The 18766-nt window shown below is 33.1% G+C and overlaps 3 protein-coding genes across 3 annotated transcripts in view; all 3 read right to left on the minus strand.

Annotated features, from left to right (window-relative positions):
- Nucleotides 1–8127, minus strand: part of LOC150084359 (cell adhesion molecule Dscam1-like) — a 75321-nt gene extending 67194 nt beyond the window's left edge. The window contains exons 1-3 of the mRNA XM_090376003.1: nt 7995–8127; nt 5650–5931; nt 4743–4862 (exon numbers count right to left, since the gene is read on the minus strand). Of these exons, the coding sequence (XP_090232129.1) occupies nt 4743–4862; nt 5650–5931; nt 7995–8094 (502 nt within the window). The 5' untranslated portion in view covers nt 8095–8127. The remainder of the gene's footprint in view (nt 1–4742; nt 4863–5649; nt 5932–7994) is intronic.
- A 311-nt stretch (nt 8128–8438) lies between these two features.
- On the minus strand, nt 8439–14054 carry LOC150084360 (cell adhesion molecule Dscam2-like). Its single transcript, XM_090376197.1, has 4 exons — nt 13848–14054; nt 12683–12964; nt 12372–12491; nt 8439–8632 (listed from the first exon to the last, which is right to left on the minus strand). Exons 1-4 carry the CDS (start codon nt 13954–13956, stop codon nt 8439–8441), a joined length of 705 nt encoding a protein of 234 aa, XP_090232323.1. The 5' UTR covers nt 13957–14054.
- Nucleotides 14055–14332: 278 nt separating this feature from the next.
- LOC150084361 (cell adhesion molecule Dscam2-like) lies at nt 14333–18561 on the minus strand. The gene is made up of 5 exons (XM_090376198.1): nt 18300–18561; nt 17718–17999; nt 15702–15821; nt 14455–14610; nt 14333–14352 (listed from the first exon to the last, which is right to left on the minus strand). Exons 1-5 carry the CDS (start codon nt 18394–18396, stop codon nt 14333–14335), a joined length of 675 nt encoding a protein of 224 aa, XP_090232324.1. The 5' UTR covers nt 18397–18561.
- Nucleotides 18562–18766: the final 205 nt, after the last annotated feature.

Consider the following 18766-nt stretch of genomic DNA (forward strand, 5'->3'; position numbering starts at 1 on the left):
ATTGTAGCAACTTACCCTTAATACCATTCTGCTCCAATTTGTACAATAGTCTTCCATGCGCAACAGTGTCAAAAGCTTTCCTGAAATCCAAATATATGATATCAAAATTATTTTTTGCATCCAGTTCCTTTGTAACCACATCATAATATCCTATCAAATTTGTCAGGCAAGACTTTCCCTTAACAAACCCATGCTGTGTCTGAATTATTGCTGCAGTCTTGTCTAGATGATCCTGCAATGCATCTTTAACCAGTGACTCCATTATTTTACCAGGAACAGAAGTTAAACTAACTGGTCTGTAATTACTCGTGTCACCCTTCGATCCCCCCTTTGTGAATTGGGGATACATTTGCACATCTCCAGTCCGTGGGAACCTCCCTGAGTCCAAGGACGCTCTCATAATTATGGCTAAGGGTTTGCTTAGTTGCTTTGCCGCCTCCTTTAATATAACTGGATAGATCCCATCCACCCCAGGTGCTATTCTTATGTTTAACTTCAACAATTTCTCCTCCACTTTGCTTTCAGCTATTACAAAATCATTAAGTATCCTGCTACAATTTGATAACCTTCTGTCATTTTCAAACCTTAATAATTCCTCACGTGTGAATGTAGATGCAAAATACTCATTCAGTTTGTTTGCTCTGAGCAGGATCATCAACAGTCGAACCATCGATGTCAAGTGGACCAATCAGATTCATCCCCTTCCTTTTAGAGTTTATATAAGTAAAGAAATGCTTGCTGTTTTTCTTAGCATCTTTTGCCAAGGATTTCTCGTAATCTGCCTTCGCCTGCGGAACCTCCTTTGTGACCTGATTACAGATTAACTTATATCTGCCATAGGCTTCTGAGTCGCTTGATAATTTATATGCATCCCATGCATTTTTCTTCTCTGTTACGAGTCTCATTAGTTCATTTGACAACCATTTAGGCCTAAACCTTGAACAATATTTCTTAATAGGTATGAACCTTTTAGTAGTTTCCACGATTAATTTTCCTTGAATGCTTCCCACTTAGAATTTACTGTTGGTAACATCGTCAGTTGATCCCACTGTACAGAATTTAAAAACTGTCGGAGACCACTGTACTCGCCTTTACGGAAGCAAAAACCCTTTCCTTTACCCCTTATGATAATTAAATCTTTAAGTAAATCCCACGCCAGTACACTGTGATCACTTCCACCTAGTGGTTCTTTTATCTGCAAATTCCTAATACATGAATGATCACTGCTGATAACCAGATCAAGAGTATTACTTTCTCTGGTTGCCTCTCGAACATGCTGCTGCAACAAACAATCATCCAATAAATCCACAAAAGTCTGACTAGTGTGTGAGTGCCCAACCCACAAGTTCCAGTCAATATCTGGGAAGTTAAAATCCCCCATTATAAGACATTCCGATTTACTAGCCCACTCTATTCTCTGTACAATTGTTCATTGTACTCATTCAAGTCATTAGGCCTATAACACACTCCTACTCTTATTTTTGCTTTCGCAGTGCTTATGTCACACCAAACTGACTCAACAGTGCACTGTTCATCTATATCAACTGGATGCACTTCTTTTGATTTTATGTTTTTCTTAATTAACAGCATACCACCTCCTCCCTTCCTATCCTTTCTGTAGACGTACTCCCCAAATTCCAGTTCTGCATTACTTATATCAGTGTGACACCGCGTGTCTGATATCCCAACAATATCCGCCTTTGATGTCTTGACCAACACTTCAAATTCATCAAATTTATTTACTATACTTCTAGCATTGGTATACATGCAAGTATACATGCACCTATTCTTATTTTTAGTTACTCTAACACATCCCATATACCCACCTGTTCCACGATGACTGCCATCCGTCCCTGAAACCCCCAACACCCCTCGCTCCAGGTCGCTACTTATTCTAATTATCCTTGTCCTTATATTAGTTCTCCCTGATTGGGGCTTCCACCACGTGACAGGCATTGCTACCAAGTACACAGGGTGGTTGTCGTTATCTGGTGTTACTGTTGGTCGAGGAACTCTGACTATCTTACAGGTGTTCAGGATTGCGACTTTCTGGAGTTCCTTGTAGGTGTTTCCTGGGAGACCTATTGCTGCTAGGATGTTATGTAGGGTCTTTGGCACCATACCTGTGGTTGACACGATGATTGAGATGATCGTTAGTTGTGGCATATGCCACATCTCTTTGATCCCCTGTCTTAGGTTCGTGTACCTCTTGATTTTTTCCCCATTGGTTTTCTGCAGGTTGCCAATGTTAGGTACCGCTATGTCAATCAGATAGGTAGCCTTTCCCTTCTTGTCCACAAGAGTTATGTCCAGGCTGTTGTGTGGGATTGTCCTATCCGTTATTATGGCGCGGTCCCAGTACAGTTTGTGGTTGGGGTCTCTAGTACTGCCTGGGGTTCGTACTTTTAGTACGGTACACTTTCTTCGATCAACTGGTATTTCCTTGCTAGCTTCTGATGTATTACCCTGGCTACCTAGTCGTGTCTATGAGTACTCAGTCTGGGTGATCACCTTGCATCCCGCGGTGATGTGTTGGATCGTTTCTGAGGCCAGGTGGCATCGTCGACATGTGTCATTGAACACTCCGGGCTCCTTGGCTATGTATTTTCTTTATTATTATAAAGAAACTTCGTAAGGAATGCTATGCTTTAATTGACATTTCGAATTCACAAATATTATACTAGTAAACCTTATTTAGTTTGTGAGGATATTTTAATGGCAGTATTTATGCAGAGGGCCATTGTTATTTAATTACCATATAACAAATCACTCTTTTATACTTATGAAAAAAACAATAGTACTGAAATGGTTGTCTTCTTGAGAATTTTGCAAGCTTTTGATCAAAATTTTTGGCGTGATAGATATTGTCGTTTTCAAGCAACATTTGCAATTTTTTCACAGTTCAAAAGTACTAGTACTGTTTTCTGAACTTCAATATACGTGTATTTGAAAATGTTTCTGGCCTATCAAAAAAAAAGCAATCAATTTAGAAATGAATCAATACGGCCACCTTTAAGGGTTATTTACTTGATGAGATGTTGCTTCATCTTTTATAAACTTCTAATCATTATTCCTCAACCGCATAAATATATCATTATTTATTCTGAAGTGCTTCTCTTGCAAATGTTTTTCAGTGAAGGAAACACAGCAATCCAAAAGGAACTATCTGAAGACTGTGATGGGTGTGACGACAAAACGTGCTTCTTATCCACTTAGAACTTCACTTAAAAATATATTTCATCACATTGGATCCAATGTCCACGTTATAGAGAATTAATGTACTACAGTCGTTTTCCATTTTGGTTTTGCAAAATGTGAGATCTCAAATTTATGAGAGATTTTACATTAAGTGTTAAATTTTCTGTAGATACGGAAAAGATGATTTCTGAGCCAATGAGCAAAATTTCTTCGTATCACAGTGGCTCAGCTAAACTCTCAGCATTTCCTAATCAAGCTTTTTTTTAATGAATTTATAGATCGATTGTATTTTAAGATTCGTGCACTAATGCTTTTGCTTGGTATGAATCAAACTCCCAAAGTAGGAACTAATATTTGGTCATTCGTTCGAACTGACTTCTCATTGTCAAGTAAAAACAAACAAATCCCTAATAGGACTAATTAGAACTCAAGTACATTAAGTACACTGAAAGACTCAAAGAAAGTAGAAAAAATAGCAGCCAGGATGTTTGGTGGGTTGAATACCATGACATGAACTGACGTAATATTTTGATATGGAAAAAAAAAATCTTCATTAGCTTTTATAGGAAGTTATGAACTATATTCTGCTTCCTCAATAAGTCCTGAATATAATTTTGGAAATAAATGTAATAAATTCATATGATAAATCCCTAATGATAAATTCCTCTTATTAACCAAGATGAAAAGAAGTAAACAATAGCCAAATAGCACTAGAGGGATTGATAAACTTGGAAATATGGTAAAATAGATTATTTAAGTCTGATGCTAATATTAGTGTTAGCATCAGACTTAGATAATCTATTCAGAATACTGTTATGAGATTGGAGCGTCAAGTTTCTACAAACTTTATTTTTCTGAAATGGCAAGCAACTATTATTTTCTTATTTTCTTCTTAATATATTAGCATCCGTGCCATAGTCAGCCAATATACAAGATGGTTTCAGTGTTGAAAATCAAAAATAGCTCACTTAATTTTTCATCCTCTTAATTCATTTAGTTTGATTTATGGAAAAACCTTCCTCAATAAGAATCTCCTATTATAATATTCAGTTAATCAAGTCTTATTATTAATGAGTTCCTTTTGTGTTTAACAGACTTCCACGGCACTATACGGTAATTACTAGTTTATGATTACCATAAAAATCCTTCATGTCTTATTTTTAATTTGAAAGATGGATTTGAAATACACATATTCCAGGTAAATGGTAAAATAATTTAGAATTTACGAGTTTAAGTTAATTCAATAAATTCCGGTTCTCCCAACTGAAGAATATACCCAATGGTACTAATTTTGAAGTTTTAGAGAAGTGTGCATAAATGCTTCATTAGCGAATGCAAATTAGAATTATTAATGTTTTCGAGGAATGAATTTATCGATCTTTAAAACCCTTTCAATCTTTAATTTACACCTATGCATTTTATACATATAAGATTCTTCAATCATACAAATAGGATTGGAGAAGCAGAGTTGAGTTTTCATTTAATCAGTGTTTTTAAAATGGAAAAATTATGCTGCAAGAAAGTTTAGAAAAACTAGATTTCACCTGAAAGTTTCTTCCAGTATAAGTGTGGTTTTGGTGAACCAGTAGCTTCACACTCTAACGAGAGTGGATCTCCTACACGTATCTCTTGATTTTGTGGTTCCTTTAGCCAACTAGGTGGAGCTGTGAAATAAAAATCTCTATCAGAATACAATAAGTATTGATGCAAATAATTAATACTGTCGGGATTTAAATTCATTTTATATTTGTATGCAATCTTTAATAAACGGAAATGATGAATACCTAAGAGTTTGTAGTGCTCGTAACATATCTGAAGATCTTAATTTTTAAAGCCTTTAATTTTTATGTCATTCACTATTTTAATAAATAACAGTTTGCGTTAAGGAACTACCAATTAATTTATATTTAGTTCTTTAATCTTTTTCTGTATAAATTATGGTAATATTTAAAATACCGGATTGATTCTCTTGTTCTCAATCCCTAGCTTATTTTTAATTGATCTTGCCGCATTAAAACTGAGTCAGGCAGAACCCAAGAATTCGAATTAATTACAAAGAGCAAATAAGGGAAAAATAAAGTGAGATAAGCTGCAATCATATTCATAATTTTTTTGTGTTTATACGATGGTATAACAACAACAGGGTTACCATTGCTGAAGAAGTAAAGAAAACATTCACGAAATTCATAATTATATTATAATGCATTTAATGCGTTACAGAAGCATTTCTGAGCCATTTTTAAAGAATATTTTGGATAAAAATCACTGGATAGATACAACATTCGCTTGCACGATCCCAGTTAGTAACTTTAAGTACTTGTTAAGTACAGAAATAATGTACTACCTTAGTAACTTAAAGAATTAAAGTTACTAAGGTACCATCCAAATATATTCTAGAAAAAGCGAGATTTTAATTGGTATTACTTTTAGAATTAATATTTGGAACCTTACCTTTGACATGAAGGAAAGTGGAGTACGTATCCCTTCCAACAGAATTACTAACTGAGCAAGAAAAGTTTCCACCAGATTTTTCATCAACAGGATCTATCAAAAGGGTCGAATATTCTCTGTGGGTATTTACTTTAATATTGGGGAACCTACTGATTTCAATAGAGTCCTTCTGCCAAAGAAAGGTAAAAGGTGCATTGCCCTCTATGGCTAAGCAAGAAATTGTTGTTTTTTGCCCCAGTTTTACATCATTAGGAAAATGAAAGGGTTGAATTCTGGGAGAAGCTGTAGGGAGAAAACATAAATGATATAAAATTAATTGCTGACTGCAATATTTTTAAATTAATCAATATATACAAGCGAAAAGTTTAAGTTAATACAGAAGAGCATACCATTTTGGCTTCGCTATACACACTCTGTAATTAATAAAGCTATTTGTCTTCGTTATAATTAAAAATCAAATGTCAGTTGTGAATATTAATAATTCGTAAGTAATTCTCAACTAAATGAGAAATTAAAATTTAAGACTAAAACGTGCGAATAACTTTGAATCATTACATATCCAGTTTTCTCTCTCTCTGACCACTCATTGCGGGTGATGGTAAATGGCTCTCTATCTTCTATCTTCCCCACTAATGCTGGTTTTCCCAAAAGTTCAGTTCTTTCTTCCACTCTTTTCCTCTTCTACATTAATGGCCTTCCTCCATCGAGTGCCATAGTTTTCATGACGATAGTACATTGAATTCCACCTTCCAGTTTGAGAAATCTTGCCCTGCACAAACAACTTCAACTTCTCGAATATACACTACAAATTCCTGAACTCCTGGCAATTCTCCAATGGACAAAGATAACTTAGTTAACTTTAATCCTTTAAAACTCAATCTTGTCATATCTCGCAAAACAAGTATTCTTCTGCGCCTATGCACGTCTTTGACAGCACTGATTTCTAGACAAGATCACATATCTCTATTAGGGATTACCCTGACTTCCAGTGTCTCTTTACACAAGCATATCACAAATATTGCTTCCTATGCTCCTGAAAAGCTGCGCTTTTCTCTTTCATTCTAGGCGTTACTTTTATCTAAAGATCTACTCATTATACAGATCTCAAATCAGCCCTACCATGGAACATTATTCCAACATCTGGGGAGAATAAACGTTCTCAGGCTTCTGGACTCCAACAGAGGTCAGTTGGTTTAATGATCCATCTCTTACAAGGTCTGTCCACCTGTCCACTCTGTCTCAGAGACTTTTGGTTTTTGCTGCATGCTTTTCTATAAATATTTCTATGGGCACTATTCTTCTGAATTGGCTTCTATAATCCTCCCTCTTCTAAAACCAGTTCGAACGTGTTCTTCAACAAGTGAACATCCCTCTACTGTCCAACTTCAAACTTAGAGAAGCAACTTTTCTTCTTCCTCATTTAATCCTTTCAACTTCCGTTTTCTCGAACAACTTCCCATCACGCATATTTCCTGAAATTTACAATCTGCGAAATTCAAGTCTAATGCCAATAAGTTTAAATTTAAAGTATATCTATCACTCTTACAAATTAGGGAGTCAAACGTTTTATTTTTTTCAAAAATAGACTGAGTAAGTAATGAATTAAAAATGTTTTAGAAAACAGCAGAATGGGTATTTTTGTAGTCTACTAACATTTCCAAATAAAGTAACAACATAACTACTTTCTAATTGTGAATGAGAGCATCATAGCAGAGACCATGAAAAAAAAATGTTATAAATGTTATAACATTATAAATATTGTTAATTAACATTGACATTGAAATAAACGAATCAAAATCTTTTAAAAATTGATTTGAACTGATATGGAGGAATATTATTAGAGAGAGAGAGAGATTACTAAATTATCAACCCGTTCTGTAATTATATAGATATAGGGAACAGTACATATATAACAATTTAAATGTCAATCTTTAAAATGCACTAACAACGGAAACTAAATCCAAATGATTCAAGTTCAAAAAGTTCACCTCAATTAGCGCTACATACCCAAGTTCCATTTTCACTTAAGTAAAATACAGCGCCTACTTTTTTTTAATATCTAGCATTGACTACGAAGTGGTTTAATTACTGTGAGAAATAATTTTGCAATTGCAGCTCTGTGAGGGCATTACATTGACATTACTTCGATTCTACATCCTTGTAAATTCTGTGGGTTAATTTCTCAGTTCTTAAATTTTAATTTTAAGGTTTTGTCTAAATACGAACAGTTAATATAATAAAATGCTTTTATCGAAACTTAAAATGGTACGCTCTTTTGTAAAAACAAAGAAATAATCAGTTAAAGTTTAAATTCAAGTATTATAGGAGATACAGTCGCTACTTACCAATGTTTCTTTCCTCACTTAGCAGCACGAGGCCATACACTACCAACAGCAATAGGTAGTGCTGGTTTCTTTCTCCTGGTGTAAACATCAAATAAAACATTACGCAAATTTTAAGCTTTTATCATATTAGAAAAATGAATTAGCAAGCTATTCGCAGTCCTGACAACTACCTGATGTAACTACAGTATTTAAACTTTATAAAACAACACCGAGCCAACGATATATAACCTGGAACACTGAATGTATCTTGCTCACTTCTTTACTCTTCGAAATATAATGGCGTTGTTCCTGTATGTCATGGAGAAAGTCACGGCTGACTCGCCACCTGGTGTTACTAATGGGTTCTAAAGTTAGTGAGAAATGTATGATAAAATAAATACAAACTACTTGAAATTAGACTTTTATTGCATTTAAAAATCCTGGTAATTTCAAAAAAAAAACATTTCAATATTTGTTTTTACGCATACCGTGTACAAGTAGGTGGATGGTTTTGGATAAATGATCACCAACACCATTGCTTGCTTCACAAATATAAACTCCCTCGTCTGTTTCTTGAACAGCTGATAGCTTAAGAGAGCCATTTGATAGGAAAACTTGATTTAATGGCTTGGCAACACCACTCTGGAGGTCACTATTATCTAAAAAAAAAAGAGAGACAGGATGAGAGATGGAGGATATTTGTATATTTTCTGTTTTTTATGTTACTGTCAAGAAAATAATCATTTAGCACGTAGGTCAATATGTTAATACACTTTATTTGACAACCATTAGCCAGTTAAGACTCACTGAAATTATTCTATACGAAATGTTAAAAGTAGTTCGTAATTTGAATTTTAATAGAAAGAATTAAAACAAAACAATGAACGAGAAATGTGCTCTCAAAGAACTAACTGAATATAGTATTGTAAAAGGTGTTATAATAACACAACATGCATTCTCTCGATAATTAAAAACTAGCACACAGAACTAAATCTCAGATGTTTCAATTTAAGCACAGATATCAGATGTTCCCATTAACAACAGAAAAATGCTATTTAGGATAAATCGTTGAGATTAATGGTTATGAATATATTTGTTCCATGCAAGGTTTTTAATATTCGTTTGTTCAGCTTTTTTGGTTAAATACAAAAATACTTTTCCACAGTTTTTAACTTTAATTCTTGATTTCCTTGTTTCATTTATCAAATGTTTCGAAAGGAGAACTTTGTACAGACCCTGTAGACTCAAACTACTTAGAATACCTATAGATCTACACTTGCCCATGGTATTTATTGAAATATGAACAAATAATGAAATGAAATATTCCATTATTTGCCCGCATTTCATATAGCGAAAAAAAAACTGCTTTGGGTCGAGGGTCGAAACGGAGATAACAACGAAAGAATCGTTAGAATTGGGGTCATAAAGTTAAAAAGAATATACATCACTAATATAAGGATTTCAGTTAGTTCTTTTGCCTTCAAGCGCATTTTCTTCCCTTTCAAAGTTTCAGATCAAATACTCCCTATAATTTTCTATTTTTAATTACTATTCATTACGTGACGACTGACAGATGAATTGAAAGAGGAACGGATGGTGAATATATAGATATGACGTCTAATAAAAAATATAACGTATAATAACGTATTAGAAACTTTTTCCATTAAGCATTCTACTTGTTGGGCTATGAAAATTAAATACACTACCATTATTTAAAAAACATTTTCTTCATTCATTCTACATATGCCAAGACCTTTTTAAGTACCCTTTTGGGGAGTTATATCCTCACCTACCCTCCATGGACAACCACTGATACAGTGCACGTAAAATAATAACAATATTTTGTTGTTGCAATGCACATCACTCTTTTGAGAGTGAGACTTTCTTAAGTGTGTAAGATAAAAACATGAGATAGAATGGGCTTCCCCAAAATTATATATATAGATAGTCAGTAGGTTGTTGGGATGTTATTTGCTTAGTGAAAGAAATGTATTGTGTACAAAGATCACAACATTTAAAGATACGACTACATTTCTAGAATGGAAAATTATTTAGTTCCATCAGCAATATAGACTAACCGCAGTCATCTGTATAACTAAAAAAACGATGGTTATCCATTTATTCATCACACCATTAATAATGAAGATTTTACCTTGGCATTGTTTCAGGGTATAACCTCCAACTATATGGTTGTGTTTTATGTCCTAAATTTGTAGTTCCTCGTTCAGTGACAACTAGATTCAATTAGCACTAAACTCGATAGTTAATGCTATCAGCGTGATCCGATCTGTGTGCAGCTGTCTTCTTTTCACGCAAATCATATAATAGAACTTAGCAATTATTCCAACGAAATGCATACTCTCCTTATGACGGTAGTCTAGATTCACCACTTGCCGCTAGTTTGAATATGGATTTGAAATCTTGATGGCCACTTCTTTAGGCTGTAGTTACCCGATATCAGGAAAAAGGGTTTTCATTAAGTGTTATTCAGAGCCTTTCAACAACATGCAAATTGGTCCGTGAACACACTTGTGTCCATTAAATCTGATAAAGATAACATCTAGCGCTTTATAAACTGACAAATGACCAAAGCAATTGGCAGGCTAAGAAAATTCCAAAATAACACTTAAACTATGAACCTATTGATCTATCAAGTGACAGAAATGCCTTGTTCAAGCAATCAGTATGACTTGTAATCTGTCAATATTATGAGAATACATGTTCAGTTTACATAACTTCGGATATTGTACTTAATACACGTGCAAGACAATAATAGGATTTATTATAATTTGGAGATTTTTTATTTTTGTAGATGACAATCGTTAATTATCTTCAGGACTTTGGTTCCATTTTTGGAACCAAAGTCCTGAAGTCCCAGTACATTATTTCATTAACTGCATTTAGTGTATTTGCCTATTTGTGAGAGGAAAAAATCCCAGTTTACGAGCAAAAACACTATAAAATCCTCGCCGGAGACCTACATACTAGTTCAGGGTATGTAGAAAGCAATAGGACAACTGAACTTAACTCAGAAGTGAATGGAAGTTAAGTGTCAGAGCCATTCGCTAAAGATTATGTAGCATGGGGATGAAACTTTTCATTCTAGAAGACGGTCTCTTCAGACAATTAAAAAGCACGAAAAACAGTTAAAATGAATCATGGGACATGCCAGTTAGTGAAGTTCCCATAACGAAATATTTTGTAGAGCATTTCTGTCAAAGATGAGGCAGTTTTATTCGGTGAATGCAAATGATTATAAGCCTACCTAGGGAATACATTATTATTAGTTAATAACTTATTCTTATAATAAAATAAATTAAAATATCTAAAGTAACCAATTATTTAATAACTTGCTATAAAGGTTTATTCCCTAACAAGTTGATAACTCCATTCCATCTCATCTTATTGTACAAAGACTCAGTACTTACATTTGTTCATAAATCAACATTCCGTTTTAATATGCTAGAAACATTATACGCAAATGAATTTTTCTGGATAGATAACTTTAATTTTAAAAATAAAAATCTTTACTGTTATAGCGATTAGCCAATCCAAGTGCTAATAATATTTATGTTATTGTAAAATAGAATAATACAATATCGCAATTCCACAGTAATTTTTTTGTACTTTTAATGTCACCTGTTGATTTTTTCTGTAAATAGAAAAAGTAAAATAAGCAGCATTAATTTACAAAAAATATAAACACAAAGTATATCTTTCAGGTCTGGCTTATTTTTAACAGAAGGAACAAGGAAACCGAAAAATAAACTTTTTAAATTCATTAAAATTGAGATATCTGATATTTAATGTTTCGTTTTCACTGCATAATCAGCCATTGTTGCTAATGCGCCAGAAAAATCTTCTTTTATACATTTTGCACATATAGCAAATTACAATATATTGTCCAAGATTGCCACTGTATGGCAGCACTATACATGTTTGCGGTGCTGCTCTGGAGAGTCTATGCAAATACGTCGAACTTAATATTAACTAAAGACGCCTTTGAGATATTTATATTGCTTCCAAAAAAGAAAATGAATGTTTTATAATATATATCGATATATGGAGAACAACGTATGGCTTAATTTATTGTAATAAATTTATAAAATTTACTTTTATTATCCTTATAAAACATCCATCGCATGAAAAATAAATTTATACGACTTTTTGATGAAGAAGTGTTATGGACACGATAAAGATTTATTCTTGGTCATTAAATAGATATTACGAGGAGGCTTTATTCCTTATATTAAAATTACTAAAGCGTATAATTTGTGAAGAACATTCAAAATATAACGAAGTTCAAATTAAGGAGGTAGATCGGAATTAAAGTTTTAAATTTATACTGACAATTAATAAAACTGACAATTTTATATAAACAGAAGTGCTGTAACATACCCGGAATTCTACTCCAGAGTATTTGAGGACGAGGTGATCCAGTAGCTTGGCACTCAATAACAGCTGATTGCCCAACTACAAATTCTGCATCTTTTGGTTCTTTAATCCACTTGGGAGGAGCTGGAAAGTCAATATTAAAATAACAAGTAAATAAAACGATAAGGAATCAGTACTGAGAGAACGTTCTACAGTATTATGAAAATCTAAATTAATAAAGCATACTGAAAAACGAACTCAGTGTGTCGTTTACTGATCATTAATCACTACTTTACAAAACAACGTTAAATACTTCATAATATTCACCAACTTACCCTTAATAACCAAAGTGGCAGAAAAGCTGTCTTTACCCATAGCATTGCTGGCCTCACATGTATAATTTCCTCCTGCTTTGGAATCAACTATATCAATGGCTATTGTGGTGTGCGTGTCGAGGGTGCTAACTTTGATATTTGAATGCTTTTCTGCCCTTTCTGCATCTTTATACCACACGAACCTAACAGGAGCCTTTCCTTTAGTGACAGCGCATACTACTGTTGCTCTTTCTCCTGTACTTATGGAGACCGGAAATATAAATGGCTGAATTCTTGGTATATCTGGAAGTCAGAAGGAAATTTAATGAGATCTGTTACGTCACTAGTAACATTTATTATTACATGCAAGTCATTATTTTTAATATCCCGAGATCTAATTAAGTTATGTTTTGTTTCAATTTTATTCAAATAATTTTTCACATTAATTAGTTGGAAATAATGGTTGAAATTATTAATACTGATTAAGTTATTAACACCGGCGTCATGCACTTAGGGAGAAATACTGAACTTTAAGGATAAGATATTTCTAAAATATTATACTTAGAAATTACCCATTTAAAAGGCTGAAATTTATTATTTGATTATATAAAAAGTAATCTGGAAGAAGTTGTTTTTGGGAATTTATATTCGAAAATGTCACGAGGTGCTGAAAGATATTGACTACACTCTATATGCAGTTGAAAAGCATTGTATCCATTTTAAAAATACCGGCAATGTTAAATGAAACATGGGATGGGAGGCAATTGCGTATAACCTTAATTACCCAGGAAACCAGTAAAACTGCTAATCATCTTCAAACAAGGATTATCGTATAAAGAAAAGAATTATTCCACTAACACGACATTACTGAATAAGACAAAAACGAATTCATGCTATGATAAGATATTATTGCTACAATTTACAACAATTTATCTTCTTCCTTTCAACATACTGTGAAGACCATTTGCCCATTATTCATAAATATGATTCTGTACTGTATTGTATCGCAATACATACACGTGCAATTACTCTATCATGTTGTAATCGGCTAAAATAAATATATTACTTGGGATTATAAATTATAAGGAACTATAATATATTTCCCCCGCTTTAATTTAAACATATATTCACTATTTTAACTTAAGAAATAACATTGAAAACAAGCGTAACATGAAGATTCACTTACCATCATCCAGTGTTCCACCGTTTTGAAGAAGCCCACAAATGAGGACGACGACGGTGGATTTTAGACATGTTCCAACAGCGGCAGTCACTCGTGCAAAGAAGGCCGTCATGTTTACGTCAACAAAGCAAGAGCATAAAAATTGGGCATCCAAACTGCTAAATTGACAAAGTAATTTCTAATTTATGAACATTTTAAGTAAACAGGAATCTTCAGTCACCAAATTGGAGGAACATGGTGCTAATTGTCGAATCAGAAACAAGATAAAAGCTTGAAGTCACTGTACTAACGACAGACATTAATGGCGATAGACACAAGACATGTATAATGGACTACCCCGAATCGAAGCGCCACACAACGGAAATATTTTGAACTATAGAAATAAATTGAACTTTTTTTTTTTTTTTACAAAGGACAGTCGAAAAAAAATCATGTATTCATTTGCATATTTCGATTATACTTGGTCAAGTACTGAAAACATCTTAAGGTCAAGGTCTATAAGCGAAATCTGAAAATATTAGAAAGAATAAAATGTTTCTTTAAAGGTGTCGAAATAACAACAGACAGTAGAGCATTTTCCGTAATAATGAGCTTTATTATTCTGTCTTACCATGAACGAACAGATGTACTAATTTTGTTAAGGGTTCTCCAACACCATTAATAGCTTCACAGGTATAAGTGCCAGCGTCTTGTTCTTCAACAGAAACAATCTTTAGAATTCCAGTTTTTGACAGAATCTGATGGTCAGTTGCTGCAGATGTTTTCCCTGCATAATCAAGGGATTAAGAGAATTAAATAAGCGAACATTATTTGTATATTATTACAAATAAATTAAAAATAATCTTAGTTAAGTAATATAGAAGTAAATGGTTCTTGAAAATCTGATTTGTGACTCCAAAAAAAAAAAAAAAAACTTTTTTTTATCTCCAATATTTTATTTATCTCTTGACATTTAAAAGAACTCCGTTTGATATTAATCAAACAACTCGGCATGCGAAATACTTATGTAACAAAGTAATATGAATAATGACTAGTTTAAAGTATATTTCTAATAAAAATCCAAGATCTACTAACTGGAAACAAGTTGCCCTTACTTGGCTGAATTTTTTACTCTACTTAAGTTGCAATGCTTGTAGGAGTTACTGGTATTGTACTATACAGAATATGCAGTAATTACGTCCAAAAATAATTTAACTTTCTTCATTTTGATTCTACCAAAGAAGGGATCCAGTCTCGGATCAAGAGAGTAAATCAGAGTCAAGTTGGGAGTATTATTTTACTCCGAGAAAGCCCTACAGCGTGCAAACAACAGAAACCAATCATTGCATACACAATTCTTAAAAATTTGAACAGAGGGAGAAGAATACATATAAGGGCTGTTTATGATGCTCAACGATTTAAAGTTTGCAACATTGCATCTTTAGGAGAGACCCTCTCAAAAATTCAGTAACATTTTGTATATTGTAAGAAGTCTATAAAATCAAATACCAAGACGACTGAATTGCAGTAATGAAAATCTATATATTTATACTTACAAAGTCATATATTAAATTAGACTGATAAACTCCCATCACTCAAGTAGTCTAAAATACTTGTTTGTCTTTTTTATACATATCATTCATAATATAATTTAATTTTTATCTAAAGGAAAAAATTTTAACTTGTAAATTAAGCGAGAGGCAAGTGTATATTTAAAAACTTATTTAATTACTTAATCTGAAATCGCTTTATGGTTTTTATCACGAAGTATCCATTATAAAAATATCTGAAACGTAATGTATGTTTTTAATCTTTAAAACGAAGATGAAAATTGCATAAATGAATCATTGCTACAGTAAGCTGAACAGAGTTGTGTACCTTCAATTTTTTTCCATATCACTTGAGGAAATGGAGATCCTTGAGCACTACACTCTAGTATAATAGACTGTCCGCTAATTGTTTCATGATCCTGTGGCTCTTTCAACCATTTAGGAGAAGCTGAAAAGAATGAGGAAAATGAATAAAATATACTTATAATTTAAAATCAGAAGATTATTGAAAGAAACCAAATTGTTATAGGAAACCTGAATGAAAATGGCTACAGATCTAAAATACTGATAGACAGACCAAAAATAGAAAACTGGAACCCAGAAAGGGCATAATGATATACTGTTAACCCAATTAAGCAATACAATCTAACTGGATGGAACTATGAGAGACCTTGTTGTCATTTTCAATATTTATTGAAGTGAGTAGAGACTGAATTTTACTTTTCGATCCGGAGCTCGCCTTTAGTAAATAAAAATAAAGATTTTACAATCGTGTGACCATCCTTCAGGCGTCTTTAATTTTCTCCTCATTGCATAATCAGTGTTCTCTGCGCTTTTCTCCTCCAAATGTACAAATTGGGACTGAAAATATACTAGTTTATATGATCTAACAAAATAATGCAAACCATATTGACACGCTGTCATCCAGGAGGAACAGAAATAAGATCAGAAGTTTCATCATAGAATTCTGATTTGTTGAATTTCATATTATTTTCGTACAGTGAATGTGAAAGAACTGGAAACTGAATAGCACTATTCAATGGACTATAAAATTAATTTCAATTTCATTTGAGGGAAAAACAAGAAAATTTAAATAGCTACTTTTAGAAAATGTTGTTTCAGTCTTTTTCTGTAAAGTGCCATATCGTTTAAAAGATTTAAAAAAAAAACATTCCGAGTTTCTTAAAATGAAAAGGAAAAGAAAAAGGAAAAGAAATTTAATTGTCCCCAACACAGGACTCTGAAAACTACACCATTTTCAGTTCGAGAAAAATTGCAATTGTAATAGCAGTTGTTGTTGATAGGGTTTTCGGTTCAGTGACTACTTAGGTCATATTGCACGCACATATCAAAGTGGTTCATACTATCTGCAGTTAGAACCGATGATATAATCCAATTAGTTACAGGAAAGAGAAAAATTCTGTGAGATTTGAGTTTTCACCTATGATATGGCTAAGCGAGAAAGGTTCCTGTACGTTTGCGACAGCTAAACAGTGGAAGGCACAATGAACGTGAGATTAAAAAAGGTGTCCTCTTGGACAGATGACATTGATTTTTTTCCCTCTTGGACAAAAAAAAAATTCTTCCACATTACCTGTCCATTCCCTCCAATAAGATTTCTAGTTCTTGAATTTATTCAAGCTATCCACTTTCACAACAGATGGGTTTGTTCCAACAATCAATCACCCACTGGCCGAAGTGGATAATCACTTCCTTTTCCCTGCTAGCAAAGTTCCTGTATATCATTGACAAAACCTCATGAACTGTTCTGGCTACCTGTCTGCATTGTTCAGAGAACTTCTCATCTGATTGCATAATTACCTCAAGTCTTTTTCATTTTCAGCTACCCTGAGTGTAGTACCATACAGTTGGTACTTTAATCTGGGATTACTGTTACCAATAAACAGTACCATGCATTTGTCAATGTTAAATTTGAAAATGAAAACTTCTATAAAAAGATAGGGTAAACACCAAAAATTTCAATTAAAAAAACCAAAGATAAAGCGCAAGATTGTAAATCAATATGAATTCAAAATTAAGCAATAGGATTACGGGGAAGGTGGTAATGACAGAAATTATGGAAAAAACCATCGAAAAAATACAGGTCTATTTGAAAAGGATTAGAATTTAGATTTAAATTCTAAATTAGATTAAAAAAGTATTAAAAAAAGGCGGTCGCACCCACAATAAAATAAAGAATTAAATATAAATAAGAAATTTGTCTGAAATTATAATTTTTTTCTTGAGCATAGGTTTTAAAATTTTAAACCTCGTGAGATTAATACACTATGCCAATAACAGTTAAAGTTATACGCAATTTACTCGTAAAACATGAATATCTTACCTTTAACTATAAGTTCTGCTGAATAGCTTCCTGTTCCTATGCTGTTGTTTGCTAAACAAGTGTAATTCCCCCCGCCATTTGCGTCAACAGGATCAATTACAATAATGCTATGACTTCTTTGATGCATTACATTAATTTCTTTGATCCCACTTGCATCTTTCCCATCCTTTAGCCAGGAAAAAGAGAAAGGAGGTTGTCCTCTCTCTACAAAACAAGTCACGCTAGCCCTTCCTCCAGTTTGTATTGAAGATGGAAAGAAAAATGGTTGAACTTTTGGAAAATCTAAAATAAAAGAAAAAACCAATGTTAATTTTTCTTCAGAAAACCATTCTAAACTAAAGATAACGTAATCTAGCATCGCTGTCATGCATCGGATTGGAAAGAATTAAGATATTCGTGTTATTAATAATTGTATAAAGTTTTCGACTTAATATTCTAGCGTATTAGAATATTTCTATTGTTATATTTCCACCGATTAAAATAATCTGGTAATCACTGTCGTTTATAAGCAATATTTACTTTATTGTTAAAAATATAAAAAGCGGTTTGACAAGAACACAGAAGCAAAACATTTTCGCTTACCAGCATTGTTCTCACTGCTGCTGTCGAACAACTGAATGAAAAGGAAGCTCATACAGAGAAATTCGAGGTAGAAATTCCCGTCCATGTTGTAACACATCTGTCCAGAAAGATATGGTCCATTTATAAGGTACGAAATCTCCAATTGCTTCCAGGGCAGTGGACTCAAATATATGTAATTATTAGTAGCAATGGATGTAGTTTATGAGTGTTGACTGCAATTCCAAATTCGGCACTTATGTTCTAACCGCACATCAACTGTACTACCAACACAAATGGCGAGAATGTACATATACAGATTTTCCTTACCATGTTGGACAGGCAACGCCACATGGTGTTTGTCAAATGAATTAACCACTTTTAAAATATTGCGAAATTCATTTTATTTGTAAACCGAAATACCGAAGTAAAACAATGGTGTAAATTCTAATTTGAATAATTAAACAAGCACACTGGATAAAAATCAACAT

The sequence above is a fragment of the Mastigoproctus giganteus genome, chromosome 6 (genome assembly GCF_048544385.1).
Source record: "Mastigoproctus giganteus isolate SK-2022 chromosome 6, ASM4854438v1, whole genome shotgun sequence".
Lineage (NCBI taxonomy): Eukaryota > Metazoa > Arthropoda > Arachnida > Uropygi > Thelyphonidae > Mastigoproctus > Mastigoproctus giganteus.